This window comes from Canis lupus, chromosome 6 (genome assembly GCF_003254725.2).
Source record: "Canis lupus dingo isolate Sandy chromosome 6, ASM325472v2, whole genome shotgun sequence".
NCBI classification, from domain to species: Eukaryota; Metazoa; Chordata; class Mammalia; order Carnivora; family Canidae; genus Canis; species Canis lupus.
In genome coordinates this window covers 68,946,053-68,963,414 of record NC_064248.1, presented here as the reverse complement: position 1 = coordinate 68,963,414, position 17,362 = coordinate 68,946,053, and the positions used below count along the sequence as shown (strand labels likewise).

General features: G+C 36.4%; 1 protein-coding gene across 4 annotated transcripts in view; it reads right to left on the bottom strand.

The window, feature by feature from the left end:
- The window catches only part of USP33 (ubiquitin specific peptidase 33), a 52,174-nt gene that overhangs the window by 30,935 nt on the left and 3,877 nt on the right, over nt 1-17,362 (bottom strand). For 2 of the 4 annotated variants that reach the window (XM_049111772.1, XM_049111773.1), the window contains exons 1-4: nt 3,195-3,330; nt 2,499-2,630; nt 2,255-2,308; nt 1,765-1,827 (exon numbers count right to left, since the gene is read on the bottom strand). In XM_049111772.1, the coding sequence (XP_048967729.1) occupies nt 1,765-1,827; nt 2,255-2,308; nt 2,499-2,579 (198 nt within the window). In that variant the 5' untranslated portion in view covers nt 2,580-2,630; nt 3,195-3,330. Of the gene's footprint in view, nt 1-1,764; nt 1,828-2,254; nt 2,309-2,498; nt 2,631-3,194; nt 3,331-17,362 lie in introns of those variants that run through there. The other 2 variants (XM_025417936.3, XM_025417937.3) reach the window with 1 other exon arrangement.

The following is a 17,362-nucleotide window of genomic DNA, read 5'->3' as shown; positions in this document are numbered from 1 at the left end:
AACACTAAAAACACATTCTTCAGATAAACTGCTAAAATACAATGAATAGTAACAATATCTAAAACTAACCTAGAAATTATTCTATTGTCATTTTCTTACCACTGTTCAGCATGAAGAGAAACACGAGGTAAGACTCGACTTTGAAGTTAGCAAATAAATATAAGAAAATAATTGACAAAGGCACAGTAACTACTCTAGAAGATCAGAGTGGCAGAGCAATGAGCCCAATCAATCACATGAATCAAAGCGAAATACAGCTTAAGTAATAGTGAATGTATGATCTTGGATATGTAAAACTCCAACCTTTCTCAACTAGGGTTCTTTCAGATCATTTATGGCCTACAGAAAATTATTTTATTAACTATTTTCTCAATTCCCCTAAAAATGGTACATAGCATCGCCTTTTAGATGCACAAAAGACAAGTAAATTATGCACAATGATACCTGGGGGCCTTGGGGATATTCAGGCTTAATTAATTCTCTTGAGGAACCCTGACTGAGAACAACTGATGCTAGAGAAGTATCAATGTGAAAAAGACAGTTCATTCTCAAGAAACTTAGTTTAGAATGGGAGTTCTAACTAATACTATAAAAGAACCATGCCAGAAGTACACACATGCACCAAACAATGAAAGTAAAGTAGGCGAAGTCCGGTTAAGAGAATGTGCAGAAGGTATTATGGGTTGAGACCTGAAGTTAGCCAGGCCCTATCATAAGCAGAGGCATCCACTCTTAACTTCAATCTTCACATCTCCTAAAATTCCGGCTATCATCTGCATAAATCAGGAGGCACACTTTTTTTTTTTTTAAAGATTTATTTATTTATTTATTCATGATAGACATAGAGAGCAAGAGAGAGGCAGAGACACAGGAGGAGGGAGAAGCAGGCTCCATGCCGGGAGCCTGACGTGGAACTCAATCCCGGGACTCCAGGATCGCACCCCGGGCCAAAGGCAGGCGCTAAACCGCTGAGCCACCCAGGGATCCCCGTGGAGGCACACTTCTTATATCATTACTCTGTTAATTACAACCCCAATCTAATAATTGATTTTAGCAATTCCCCTCCCGACCTTCTAGAAAGTATAAGCTAAGATGTAACTCCTCTTATATGAAAAAGGGCAAAATTTTGAATTAAAACTTGAATTAATAATGTCGTATTTGCTTTCCCCTTCCTTCAGACTCTCTTTAAAAAATATACTGCATGGGGGCAGCCCCGGTGGCGCAGTGGTTTGGCGCCGTCTGCAGCCTGGGGTGTGATCCTGGAGACCCGGGATCAAGTCCCGCATCGAGCTCCCTGCATGGAGCCTGCTTCTCCCTCTCCCTGTGTCTCTGCCTCTCTCTCTCTGTGTCTATGAATAAATAAATAAATAAAAAATCTTAAAAAAAAAATATACTGCATGAACGGACACCTGGGTGGCACAGCGGTTGAGCGTCTGCCTTTGGCTCAGGGCGTGATCCCAGGGTCCTGGGATGGAGTCCTCACATCAGACTACCTGCAGGGAGCCTGCTTCTCCCTCTGCCTATGTCTCTGCCTCTCTCTCTCTGTCTCTCATGAATAAAGAAATAAAATCTTTAGATATATATATATATTTATTGCATGAAAATTTTCTGCACGCTGGGTGATATATGGAATTGTTGAATCACTATACTATACACCTGAAACTAATATAACACTGTATGTTAACTAACTGGAATTAAAATAAAAACTCAAAAAAGCAAGCAAGGAAATAAATACATAAATAGAAAAAAATTTCAATATCATACCTGAGAGTGTATAGTGCTGTGATCTACTTGTGACTCACCACAACCAACATATGAACATCTATTCTATAAAGAATTATACAAAAAGAAAAATAAGGCGAAGGCATTTATAATATGTGTAAATGTACAATAACATTGCAATTACATTTATAATTAAGTTCTGATCACACATTTTAACTTAATGACTGATTATCCATAGTCTGTTATCTTAACCAAAAGGTTAAAACAGAAGAATAATGAGAATATTTCAAAGCTATAAGTTATGTCACCTCTAATAAAAGGAAAGCATAAAATATTTTAAGAAACTAAAACTCTGCAAAAGCACTGCAAGTTAGAAATCAAAGTTTACAATTTAATTTGTGTTATCAGTAATGATCTTTTTCAAGTATATTCATTTGTAAAATCCTTTAAGTGTAAAAAAAATCTTAGATTTACCCTTATTCAGGTATAAATTTTTATAATACTAAACTTTTGAAAAGAAACATATACATACTTCGAGGCATGCCCAAAGATTTGGTCCTCTGACTTTACAATCCTGACAAGTACCCTATGAAACAAAAATCACATATAGATAACATTATCATTATATTGACACAGCCAAACACATACAACTGACTAGTAATATTATATTAAAAAACTGGAGCTCATGAACAGACTATGAGAGTAATTTATTTAAAAATACATATTTGGGAGAAAAATGAATAATTCTTTAAGGAAGGAAAAACTCTGTATCTTACATGAGATTTTTGTATTAAGTCTTCTTTCGTTATTTCACCAACTGAATCCAAATGTGGACAATGATTTCGAAAAGCTGACATTCTGTTTAAAATTTTTTCCTGTCTCCCAAGTATTTCCAAATGAGGTAGTACCTACAGGACAAATAACCAAAAATGTTAATTAAAAAATGCTAACTTTTTAGGTGCCTGGGTGGCTCAGTTGGTTAACTCTTCCGCTCAGGTCATGATCTTGAGGTCCTGGGATTGAGTCCTGCAATGGGCTCCCCTCTGCGCCCCCACCACTTGTGTGCACACTCTAATAAATAAAATCTTAAAAAATAAAATAAAGGCTAAAAGAAAAAGCATATGCATTTACAAGTCTATCTTAGTAGAATGTTATTCAAATATACCTAGATTACTTTAATAATTTAATATTCACTTTGACAATTTCTCTACAAAATTAACATTTCATTAAAATTGACACTTAAGGGATCCCTGGGTGGCTCAACAGTTTAGCGCCTGCCTTTGGCCCGGGGTGTGATCCTGGGGTCCTGGGATCGAGTCCCACATCGGGCTCCCTGCATGGAGCCTGCTCCTCCCTCTGCCTGTGTCTCTGCCTATCTGTGTTCCTCCTGCATAAATAAATACAACTTAAAAAAAATAAAATAAAATAAAATTGACACCTATAGGGGATCCCTGGGTAGCTTTGGCACCTGCCTTTGTCTCAGGGCATGATCCTGGAGTCCCGGGATCGAGTCCCAAGTTGGGCTCCCAGCATGGAGTCTGCTTCTCCCTCCTCCTGTGTCTGTGTCTCTGTCTCTGTCTCTGTCTCTCTCTCTCTCTCTCTCTGTGTCTATCATAAATAATAAATAAATAAATCTTTACAAAATAAAATAAAATTGACATCTATATATCAACATAAATTTGTTTCTGTATTATTTGCTATCTTTCCCCTTTCACGTTTTAGAATATAAATAAAATGAAAATTTTAAGTTATTCAATTTAAGTACTTTTATCCTTTTTTTTTTTTTTTTTAAGATTAACCCATAGGCTGGAATAGCAATGAAAAGGAAAGAATAGTCAAATGGAAACATTTTTTCACACTAGCAGCAGTCCCTAGTGATGATATATAAATGAAATGGTCTTGTATATTAATATCAAGATGGTCACAGATCAGAATTTCTCAACGTTGGCACCACTGACACTTTGAGGCCAGATTTTTGTTGTGGGGGTTTGTCCTGTGCATTGTAAGGTGATTAGTAACATTCTTGCTTCTACCCATTAGATGCCAGAACACCCTCACCGTTCTGAACTTTAACAACTACAGTTTAAAATTATGTCCTAAAAGGGACAAAATCATCCCAGGTTGAAAACCACATTATCACAAGATCCTTTCAACAACCCTGAGGCAGAGCACCATTATTAGCTTCATTGCATATAAAGTTAAAAGAGGCAAGTCTGACTGACTTCCTATTATTAGCATTTGGCAGAATGAGGATTTCAATCTACCTACAATAAGAGCAAGATTCTGAAGTCACACAGAATTAAGGATACCTATAAGAGCAGAATGGCCTAACTAACTTATGGGACTATTTTAAGGATTAAATGAGGTAGTACATGTCAAGTGTGTACATGCACACATATAATACTACACATACACATGCATATAAAATTTTATTAGCACTCTGCAGCATCCAATAAATATGTATATATATATTTATATATGTACTTAAATATATAATTATATATATTATATAAAAATTATACATAATATATATATATAATTTTTTATATGACCAGTAAGGTTTCATACCTCTCTGCTCCCTGTGAGATCACAAGTTTAGGACTCAGGTAGTTTCCCATATCAATTACAATTTTCCTAATATTCTTCAGGACTTTCCTCAATTCCATTAAAATAAACAGAAGGTAAAGTGTTTTGCAATCCCAATACACTTAACTTCCTCCAAAATATCACAATATTATAAATATAATTTATGAGAAAAAGAATGATAGGAATACTATAATGTCACTAAATTTTATTTATCTCCATTGCAAATCTTATGATAGCACTAATTGATATACAGCATTCAATGCATAGAAATCTTACAATAGGTTCAAGTAAAATGAGTGATTTCCAAGTAAAAATCTTAAGTATAATTCAGTACTTCTAGATTTTCTTTGGATGTACATCCTTAATAACAAGATTTTCATGCCCTTAGTTTATTTTTGGGGTTTGAGAACACTATTTGGGGAAAAAAATTAAGAAACTCACTAAGAAAGAATAAATACTTATAAATGTACTAAAATATTAACACATTAGTAAAAACATTAAATAAAAAGTTTCAGTGAATTCAAAGGAGTCCAATATTATCTTGCAACCTACAAAATCCAATGGAAATCACCCTGGGGATTAATAGTGAATAAATAGTAATTCCTAAACATTACCTTATTAACATAATATTAGGGACGCCTGGGTGGCACAGTCATAAGTGACCAACACTTGATTTCAGCTAAGGTCATGATCTCAGGGTTATAAGATTGAGCCCTGCTTTGGGCTCTGCACTCAAAAGGAAGTCAGCTTGAGATTCTTTCCCTCCATCCCTCCCTGTGCTTGTGTATGTACACATGTGCTCTCTCTCCCTCTAAAATAATAAATATATTGTTAAACATTACATTATTACATAAGATTAAACAGCCATGTTCCAGACTTTCAGATGCATGAAATTAAGCTTAAAGTAACTGTTACTATTTTCCATTTCTCATTTATGTATTAGGAAGAGTCTAGCAATTTTTCCCACCTCTGACTTCCCTTTGTGCTTAGATATTTCTTCCCTCTCATCCAATTACCTCTACTGCCAGCCATGATGGAGAAACAGGAAGCAGATTTATCCTCTCATTTTATATAAATAAAAAGCCAGACAAAAAATATAAAACAATGGTTATCAGACATCGGACAATAGGCAATAACTACCTACCTCACTACCTAGAAAGAACTTTTAGGCCATAGTATACTTGGGAGAAAACCCAAACAGAGTCTAGCAGTCTCCTTGGGTTGAAGATGTAGAACTGAAAATGCAGAGAGGCTAGGGTGGCTATAATTCACAAGGCAGAGTAACAGAGAGGAAAGAATTAAACACAGGGCAAATAAACTCATGAGATTTGTAGAGCTCTACCATTCGGTTTTCAGCCAAGTACTGATGAGCATGTGCATATGATTACCCTAAGCAAGGGAAAAAACTACTGGAAAGGAGTAGGTAAATAATCCTCACAGCCAACACAGGTCTGTGTTCCCATCAGCAAGAGTTTAAAGCCTTCGTAATACGGAGTGAATAAAGTACTCAGAGGGTATTCCCTCAGTAGTAGGAAGAAAAGTATTCCTAGAGTGAAAACTACTTTTGTTCTACGTTTAAAAAGCTCAAAACAAGTATTACAGAGCCAAACTATTCCCAAGGCACTTAACTGTGTCCCAGAACAAAGCTAAAGATATTTAATGAAAAAAAAAAAAAAAAAAAAAAGCACCAAAAAAGATCTTTTAAATGGCAATGCCTGGCATCCAATCCAAAATTACAAGACATATACAAAGAAGAAAAATCAGATCCACAGCAAGGGAAAAAAAGAGATCCAGAGATAACACAGTTGGCAAAATAAAGGATATACATTTTGTTATTTATTATTTGTTTTAAGTGGGCTCCACGCTGGACCTGGAGCCCAACACAGGGCTTGAACTCACAACCCTGAGATCAAGACCTGAGCTGAGATCATGAGTCAACACTCAACCGACTGAGCCACTCAGACACTCCCAAACATATACATTTTATTTAATTTTTTTAAAGACTTTATTCATTCATTTATTAGAGACAGAGAGAGGGGCAGAGACATAGGCAGAGAGAGAAGCAGGCTCCTAGCAGGGAGCCCGATGTAGGACTCAATCCTGGGACCCCGGGATCATGCCCTGAGCCAAAGACACACAACCTCCTGAGCCACCCAGGTGTCCCAAGTATACACATTTTAAAGATAAACATGAAAGATAGAGGAAAGAGACCTAAATCAAGTTTGTAAATGTCTTTTTTTTTTTTTTTTATGATAGTCACACACAGAGAGAGAGAAAGAGAGGCAGAGACACAGGCAGAGAGAGAAGCAGGCTCCATGCACCGGGAGCCTGACATGGGATTCGATCCTGGGTCTCCAGGATCGCGCCCTGGGCCAAAGGCAGGCGCCAAACCACTGCGCCACCCAGGGATCCCTGTAAATGTCTTAAAAAAAAAAAACAGAGGTGAAAATACAGTGTATGAGCTGAATAGCAGATTAGACAATTCTAAAGAATAATGAACTTAAAGATGTAGTAAAAGAAACTATCCAAATTGAAATACAAAAAAAAAAAAAAATTGAGAAAATTAGAGTTATCACTTAGCTAGGTGAAAAGTCCAAATTTGATGAAAACTAAAATCCTACAAATTAAAGCAACACAATGAACTCAAAGCAAAAAAGAAAAAAAAGAAAAAAAAGAAAGAAAGAAAGAAAGAAAGAAAGAAAGAAAGAAAGAAAGAAAGAAAGAAAGAAAGAGAAAAACATATGAACAAATTACACCATGGCACATGAAAAACAAGTTGCTTAATGGGTTCAGTGCAGGCCCCTCGTTTCCCTACCATGCTCTCCATAGGGCTGCCTTGCAGGTTAGGCATGGCTAAAACAAACAAACAAGTTGCTTAAAAACAGTAATAAAGAGAACACCTTAGCCAAGAAAGGTGAATAATGTATACCGAAAACAATGCAAGCCAGAAGAGAGTGGAGCAACAACTGTAGAGTACTGAAAGATCACTGTCAACCTAGAATTCCATACCTAGGAAAACAGCTTTCAAAACAAAGGCAAATTAAACATCTCTTATAAAAACACTGAAAGAATTTATTATCAGCATACCTGTACTATAAAATCTATATATATGCTTCAATACTTTTTTCAGGCTCATATAATCAAACATAGAAATAGAGATTTAGGGCAGCCCTGGTGGCTCAGCGGTTTAGCGCCGCCTGCAGCCCAGGGCATGATCCTGGAGACCCTGGATCAAGTCCGTCAGGCTCTCTGCATGGAGCCTGCTTCTCCCTCTGCCTGTGTCTCTGCCTCTCATTCTCTCTCTGTGTTTCTATGAATAAATAAATAAAATCTTTAAAAAAAAAAAAGAAATAGAAATTTATATGGCCTTTCTTGCCCAACAATACAGATACCTCTCTCTCTCAACTTTTTCTTGCATACACATATGTCATGATCATACACTGCATATTCAATTAGTTCTTCTATTGATGAATATTCACTTTGTTTCCATATTCTGCCATTAAAAATATCCAAATAATCTTGGGATGCTTGGCTGGCTCAGTCAGCAAAGGGTTTGACTCTTGATCCTGGCTGTGAGTTCGAGCCCTAACCTAGATGTAAAGATTACTTTTAAAAAAATAAATCTTTAAAAAAGAATCCATACAATCTTACTATGGGCCGGTATGTAAAAACAGATTTTGAGAGGTACCTGGGCAGTGGTTGAGCATCTGCCTTTGGCTCAGGTCATGATACCAGGGGCCTGGGCTTGAGTCCTGCATCCGGCTGGAGCCTGCTTTTCCCTCTCTCATGAATAAATAAATAAAATCTTTAAAAAACAGATTTTGCAAGATCACAATCCAAAAATTATACAACTTACATTTCAACAGTCTAAGGAAATACACTATTTTCTGCACAGCAATACCATTTTCTCTATTAGCAATAAACATCACTTTTTTTTTTACTTTTACCATTTAATAGGCACATTGTTTTTTTTTAATCTTTACCTTTTTTAAAATTTTATTTATTTATTCCTGATAGAGAGAGAGAGAGAGAGAGAGGCAGAGACACAGGCAGAGGGAGAAGCAGGCTCCATGCAGGGAGCCTGACGTGGGATTCGATCCCGGGTCTCCAGGATCACGTCCTGGGCTGAATGTGGTGCTAAATCGCTGAGCCACCTGGGCTGCCCACGTTGTTATATTTCAATAGTACTTTAATTTGTATTACTTGACAACCAGTGAGTTTGTCTTTTCATTAGCTTTACAGCCTTCTAGATTTGCTCTTTTAACTGCTTCTTTACATCTTTTGTCTTTTTTTTTTTTTAACTAGTAGAACCATAATCTCTCTTGTAAAATTAATCCTGTCTTCTGGATTCAAATAGAACTCCTATACAGCAAATATTTTTTCAAACTATTTGTTTATTAAATTTTTAATTTTGGTGAAATACACATAAATTTATCATCTTAGCCATTTCTAAGTATATAGCTCAGCAACATTATGTACATTCACATTGTTGTGCAACCAATCTCCCAAATTCTTTTCATCTTGCAAAACTGAAACCCCACAGCCATTCAATAGGAGCTCTCCGTTCATCCTCCCACCAGCCAGCCCCTGGAAACCACCATTCTACTTTATCTCTATGAACCTGACTAGTCTGGGGGTCCAAAGAGGTTTTCAGTGGAATTATAAAGTATGTCTTTGATGGCATTATTTCATTTAGCATATTATCCTAAAGATTCATCCATTTTGTAAGCATGTCAGAATTTCCTTCCTTTTCCAGGCTGAGTAACATTCAGTTGTGTGTATATATCATATTTTGTTAATCCATCACTGGACACTTGGGTTGCTTCCATTTTTTGGCTATTGTGAATAATGCTGCCATGAATACAGCTGTACAACTATCTCTTCAAGTCCTTGTTTTTACTTCTTTTGGGTATATATCCAAAAGTGAAATTGCTGTATCAGGGGTGCCTGGCTGGCTCAGTTAGTAGAGCATGCAACTCGATCTTGGGGTTGTAAGTTTGAGCCCCATGTTCGGTGCAGTTATTTAAATAAATAACTAAACGGGGGGAGGGGGGAGAAATTGCTAGATCATATGGTGATCCTATTTTTAAGTTCCTGAGGAATCACCATGCTATTCTTACACATACATATAACACCAGCCATAGTGGCTATACCATTTTACATTCCCAGTTGCATGCCCAAGGGTTCCAATTTCTCCACATCCACACCAACACTTACTTTTCTGGGGGGTTTTCCCCCTGGTTTTTTGATAGTAGCTATCCTAATGGGTATGAGGTGATCTCACTGTGGTTTTGATTTGCATTTCCCTAGTGATTAGTAATTTTGAACATCTTTTCATGTATTCATTAGTCATTTATTTATATATCTTTTTTAGAGAAATGTCTATTCAATTGCTGTTTTTTAATTGGGTTGTTCACTTCTTTTTGTTGAGTTGTAGGAGTCCTTTGCATATTTTGGGCATTTACCCCCTTATCAGACATATGATTTGCAATATATTTATAACCATTCCATAGGTTGCCTTTTCACTCTCTTGACTGTGCCCTCTGATGCACAGCTTTTAATGTGAAATTGTCAAATTTATCTATTTACCTTTTTTGTCTATACTTGTGTCATATTCAAAGAATTACTGCCAAATCCAATGTCACAAACATTTTCTTCTAAGAGTTTTAGTTCTTATGCTTAGGCCTTTCACCCATTCAAGTCAATTTTTCTATGTGACATAAGCATCCAACTGCATAGGTTTGCATGTGAGTATATAATTTGCCCAATTTCTTCATTGAAAAGACTTTTTTCCCCTTTGAACAGTCTTGACACTCTTGTCAAAAAACATCTGATCACATATACGAAGGTTATTTACGGGCTCTACATATTCTACTAGTTATGTCTGTCTTAATATAGTTACTGGTAACTTACTCATGGTTTCCTTTATCATTAAAAGCTTTAATTTTTATAGAACCAAACATGTCTCTTATAATAGCTTCTGAGTTTCTAATCTTAAAATTCCCTCACCCTAGTCTATATAGCTAAAGCTGTAAAATAACCTTAAATATTTTTTTAAACAAGGCTTTAATCCATCTGGGGTTTATTTTAAGACAAGAACCCAATTTTATTTTCTTTCAGACAGGCAGACAGTTGTACCAGCACCACTTACTACACAATCTACCCATTACCCACTGAACTGTAATACTATCTTTATTACACTTGCACATATTTCTGGATCCTCCATTTTGTTCCAATAAGCTACTTATGCCAATACCATATTAATGTATTTATTCATTTATATATTTTTAAAGATTTTATCTATTTATTCATGAGAGACACAGAGAGGCAGAGACAGAGACAGAGGGAGAAGCAGGATCCATGCAAGGAGCCCAATGTGGGACTCAATCCCAGAACTCCAGGATCAGGTCCTGAACTGAAGGCAGCCACTGAGCCACCCAGGCATCCCCCAATACCATATATAATCTGAATACACAGAATGTAGAATTTTGATAGCTCTAAGACATTCCTCCTTCACTATTCCTTTTCAGTTTCTCTGACTATTCCCTGAATATACTGGAAAACATGATAGTTTTACCTCATTCTCCAAAATTAAAACTAATAACTTTACTGTTTTAATGCATTTACTAGAATCTCTAAGGCAATCTTAAATATGTTTAAAAAAGTGGTTTTAAGCATCCATGTCTGGGTCCTAATGGGTTAGCCACTTAGGATATTGCTAGAATTTACTCCTATTCTTAATTTACTTTGATTTTTTAAATTAGAATTTTTTTTTTAAAGCTCTAAGCCCAACATAGGACTTGGGCCCACAACCTTGAGATCAAGAGTCATATGCTCTAGTGACTGAGCCAGTAAGGAGCCCCTAATTAGAAACAGACTTAATGAACTTTATTAAATGTCTTCTTAGCAGCTATTGATGATTTACGATATTCCTTACTTCAAACATTGATATAATCAATTAACAGATTTGATACAAATGATCCTTGCGTTGATATACTCTATGGGTCTAAATGTAGTATTAGTCTGTTGCTTTGTATCTAGATCCTTTTTTTTTTTAAGATTTTATTTATTTATTCATGAGAGATACAGAGAGGGAGAGAGAAGCAGAGACACAGGCAGAGGGAGAAGCAGGCTCCAAGCAGGGAGCCCAATGTGGGACTTGACCCCGGGACTCCAGGATCACGTCCTGGGCCAAAGGCAGGCACTAAACCACTGAGCCACCCAGGGATCCCCTATATCTAGATTCTATTGGCTAATATTGCATTTAGAAATTTTGCAAGTGAAATTAACTTTTGGGTAACGTTTTTATCAGGGATAAAAGTACATGTGCTTCAGCAAAGGAAACAACCAACAAAACTAAAAGACAATCTACAGAATGGGAGCAGATATTCACAAATAACCTATCAGATAAAGGGCTAGTATCCAAGACTTATTAAGAACTTATCAAACTCGGGATGCCTGGGTGGCTCAGCGATTGAGCATCTGCCTTTGGCTCAGGGCATGATCCTGGATTCCCAGCATTGAGTCCCACATCAGGCTCCTTGCATGGAGCCTGCTTCTCCTCCCTCTGCCTGTGTCTCTGCCTCTTTCTGTGTCTCTCATGAATAAATAAATAAAAATCTTAAAAAAAAAAAAAAAAGAACTTATCAAACTCAACACCCAAGAAACAAACAATCCAGTCATGAAATGGGCAGAAGACATGAACAAACATTTCTCCAAAGAAGACATACACATGGCCAACAAGCACATGAGAAAATGATGCTCCACATCACTTGCCATCAGGGAAATACAAATCAAAACCACAATGAGCTACCACCTCACACCAGTGAGAATGGCTAAAATTAACAAGACAGGAAACAACAAATGTTGGAGAGGATGTGGAGAAAGGGGAACCCTCCTGCACTGTTGGTAGGAATGCAAACTGGTACAGCCACTCCGGAAAACAGTGTGGAGGGTCCTCAAGAAGTTAAAAATAGAGCCACCCTATGACCCAGCAATTGCACTACTGGGTATTTACCCCAAAGATATAGATGTAGTGAAATGACAGGACACCTACACCCCAATGCCCATAGCAGCAACATCCATAATAGCCAAACCACAGAAGAAGCCACAGATGAATGGATAAAAGAAGACATGGTGCATGTGTGTATATATATACATAATAGAATATTTCTTGGCCATCAGGATGAATATCTGTCATTCGCTTCGACATGGATGGAACTGGAGGATATTATGCTGAGTGAAATAAGTCAATCAGAGAAAGATAATCATCATATGGTTTCACTCATATGTGGAATAGAAGAAATAGTGAAAGGGATTATAAGGGAAAGGAGGGGAACTGAGTGGGGAAAAATTAGAGAGGAAGACAAACCATGAGAGACTCCGGACTCTGGGAAACAAAGGGTAGTAGAAGGGGAAGAAAGTGGGGGGATGGGGTGACTGGGTGATGGGCACTAAGGAGGGCACTTGACGGAATGAGCACTGGGTGTTGTATGTTGGCAAACTGAATTTAAATTTAAAAAAAAATTTTAGGGCAGCCCTGGTGGCGCAGCAGTTTAGTGCCACCTGCAGCCTGGGGCATGGTCCTGGAGACCCGGGATCGAGTCCCACATCAGGCTCCCTGCATGGAGCCTGCTTCTCCCTCTGCCTGTGTCTCTGTCTCTGTCTCTCTCTCCCGCTCCGTGTGTGTCTCACATTAATAAATAAAATCTAAAAAAAATTTTTTTTTAAATTTTAAAGTACATGTGCTTCACAGAATCCATTCAGTAACTCTGCATCTTCTATACCGTAGAAAAGGTTTTATTATTATCATTATTATTATTGTATACTCTTTATAAATTAAATGAAACTCAGCTATGAAACTATCTGCTATGCTGCCTCTTTGCAGGACATATCTTCAATCATCTTTTGACCCTTTAGTGGGAATGGGACAATTAAAGTTTTTCACTTCTTAGATCAAATTTACTAATTTATATTTTGCTATTAAATCATGCATGCCCCGTCAATTTTCAATTTTGCATCACAGCATGCATATAGTAATCTCAAGAAAATTTGCATAACATTCCATTATCTCTCCTATATTTTTTCCTTTTTCATTCCTAATCTTGTGCATCTCTACTTTTTTCTTAATTTTTCTTTAATTTTTTTCTTCTATAACAGCTTTATCTAGTTCATTGGTCTTTGCAAAGAACCAGTTCAGCAATTTATCATTTCTACTATTTTTGTTCTGTTTTTTTCAATTCCATTAATTACAGTTTTATCTTTAATTTCCATGTCCTACTTGGTTTGAGTTTTATTTTCTTAATCCTTAAATATGAGTACTAACTTCTCTTTTTTATTTAATAAAAATATTTAATTAGTATGCATTTTCCTCTAAATACCAATGTTTGCCAATTAAATGAAAATATTCTCATTGCTTTCTAGATAGTCTTAATCTCACTTTTGATTTTACAATATTTTATGTTCATTAGAAGAATGAATACATAAAAGGTACATTCATACTGAATGCTACGTAACAGTTTAACCAATTGAAACAGAAGGATAAGTTTATCAACAGGGATAGATCTAAAGTACATAATGTTGGATTGGGAAAAAGGAAGATACAGAATGATACATACTGTACGAAACCACCAAAGTAAAAATTTTAAACCTGCATTACAGCACACTATACCTGGATGTAGACATCCTATAAAAATATATAGTTATTGAAGGTTATGTGTTCTTTTGCTCAGAGCGAACAAATGGGGACTGGGGAAGATTAAGTACTCTTCATTCTGGTTTCCGGTATTAATTTTTTGGTAACTAAACAATTAGTGAGAACTAGTGCATGTAAACAAAAGCTAATAATTTCTACCAAGACAATTTAGTATTCCTTACAATTAATCATAACAAAATAATCATCTGCCAAAATAGAAGGCCCTTAATATTCTAGTTATCTAGTTTTATTTAATTCACTGTGGTAACAAAATCATTCTTTTATTCCTTCTTTTGATAATGATTTACTGAGAGTAAGATATTTAGATACAAGAGGGTAAGACAACATGCATTCTAAGCTACTTCAGTCTCTTTTCCAGTGTATACCCCCCCCCCAAAAGAAGATGTATGCTTTCACTCTGGTCTGACAGTTTGTCCAGGGAAGAAAGTCACTAGGCATTAGAAAAGATACATAACATGAAGAAGGAAAATAAATGTATATGAAAATGCCATTTGTTCAGATATAGATGTAGATCCCACAAAACTCTGAGATTCCTCTAGAAGCTTGTGATTCACAGGATGGCAATCTCTAAGGAGCACAAGAAAATCCAAATTCTGCATGGAAATTCAGGCTTTCAACAACTGACCTCAGTTTATCCTTACCTTTGCGATCTTACATCTTTTCCTCTATCTACCCTAGCAAGACAATTTGAAATTTTCTGAGTTTTTTTTTTTAAGATTTTATTACAGAGAGAGAGGGAGAGCACAGAAGCAGAGTGAGAGGGAGAAGTAGACTCCCCACTGACCAGAGAACCTGTCACAGGGCTTGACTTCAGGACCCCGAGATCATGAGCTGAAGGCTCAGGACCCTTCAACCTGAGCTGAAGGCAGATGCTTAACTGACTGAGCCACCCAGGAGCCCCAAATTTTCTGATAGCAATAACCTTCTGGCAATAACCCCAAATGAAAAATATTCCTGGTTGAATTCATGCTCTATGATGTACAGCTCAATTGTCCATCTGAAGATTCAAAATGGTTTCTGAAGAAACTTTTAACCAGGGAGAAAGAAGGAATACTTTTATGTTTCATACCCAAAATTCTAGCCTCACCATCCAAATAACAGAAGAGCACATATACAAATTTTTGGAAAAGCATAAGGACCCGTATTATTAATATTTGTTATACACTACAATATAGTGACCTAATAAGAACCTTTTAATATTGAGAAACTGTCTGCATTAACATTGTCTAGTCTATTTCAAAAGGTAAAGCTATTTATAGAGTCAGATTCAAGCAACTATGAGGGAAAAAAATCTATGTCAGGGAAACTGGTAAATAATTTAACAGTTATAGAGAAGACTGATATGAATACAGAAAGTCTTTTCTAGCAGGTGGCAGAACTGTTCGTATTTTTAACAAAAATCTGGATAAAGGCACAGAAGGCAGGCTTGTGAAATCTAGTTATAAAATTATAAAAAGTTAAGTTTTTTTAGGGGTGCCTGGCTGGTTCAGTCAGTAGAGTGTGCGACTCCTGACTTCAGGGTTTGAGACCCACATTGGGCAGTTTACTTAAAAAAAAAAAAAAAGATAAAACTTAAAAAATAAATTAAAAATTTATATGTAACTTGTACATATGTTTTTTACAGGTGACAGAGATTAAAGTGTTTGCTGTATAGAAGTGTTGAATCGCTACATTGTACACCCAAAACTACTATACCATTGTATGTTAACTATACTGAAATTAAAATTTAAAACTTAATAAAAATAAATTAAACTGAAAATAATAGTCTTTAAAGAAAAAACAAACTATTCAGAAAAATGAGCTAAAATTGACAAAGATGGTCATGGTCATGCCATATTCTATACGAGGGTTCAAAGAACCTGTCTAACATGACACTAAAAAAGAGGGTTTCAAGTATTTAGAATCTAGACTCTAGGAGATGCATGCAACAATAGTGCAATTCTTACTCAATTCTTACTCAATTTATCAATACGTTTCAGAATAAAAAGAGTAATTGGTTTTATCATGTTCATAAGCTAGATTACGCGTGGAATATTTTACTTATAAAGAAAGAGTACTAAAAGCTACTGAATAAGAATACTTTCCATAAAAAAAAAAAAAAAAGAATACTTTCCATAGAAATCCTTAGAAATACATATTTTGAAAACTATTTATAAGACAACATTGTGGCTAAGAGTAGTTTCTGGATGGCACCTGGGTGACTCAGTTGGTTAAGTGTCTGCTTTCAGCTCAGGTCATGATCCCAGAGTTCCAGGGTCAGGCCTCGCATAAGGCTCCCTGCTAAATGGGAAGTCTGCTTCTCCCTCTGGTCCTTAACCCCACTCGTGCTCGTGCTCATGCTCTTTCTCTCTCTCTTGCTTGCTCTTTCATATAAGTAAATAAAATCTTAAAAAAAAAAAAAAAAAAAAAGGATAGTTTCTGGAGCAAGGTTACAAGGTTACTTGGGTTCAAATACAAGTTCCATTATGTCCTAGGTTTGTGAACAAGGTTATTTCTCTGTGCCTCAATTCTGTCATCTATAAAACTCAGATAAATAACCATAAATATGTACCTCATGGAGTTCTGGCGTATATATAAAGTACATATAAAGTGCTGGGGCCCCTGGGTGGTGCAGTCAGTTAAGCACCTGACTGTTGGTTTCGTCTCAGGTCATAATCTCATAGGTCATAAGATCTAGCCACCTTGGGCTCTGCACTCAGCAGGAAATCTGCTTGAAGATTCTCTCCCTCTTCCCCTCCTCTCCACACATGGTTGTGCACACACTCTTTCAAATCCATCTTTTAAAAAAAAATACATATAAAGTGCTTTGAAGGGATCCCTGGGTGGCGCAGCGGTTTGGCGCCTGCCTTTGGCCCAGGGTGCGATCCTGGAGACCCGGGATCGAATCCCACATCAGGCTCCCGGTGCATGGAGCCTGCTTCTCCCTCTGCCTGTGTCTCTGCCTCTCTCTCTCTCTCTGTGTGACTATCATAAATAAAAAAAATAAATAAATAAAAAAATAAAGTGCTTTGAACAGAGTGAGATAGTAAACAATACATAAATACTAACTACTATGGAAACAATTCAAAGTATGAATGTTTAGACAGAAGACAAAGGTTGAGGACTTGATATATGTGTTCCCAATTATTTGGACATAAAGATCCTTTCTTTTAAATATGACAGTTCCTTTCTTTTTTTATGTAATGGAGAAGGAAATACTAAACCCAATCAATGATGAAGATTTTCAATGATTTGAGCTATTAGAGATCCAGAAGCAGGTGGAAAAACTCAACTTCCCTTCATTTGATAGGACAATTCTGAGGCAGTTCTACAAAAATCTCCACAGAATTAAACCGCCCC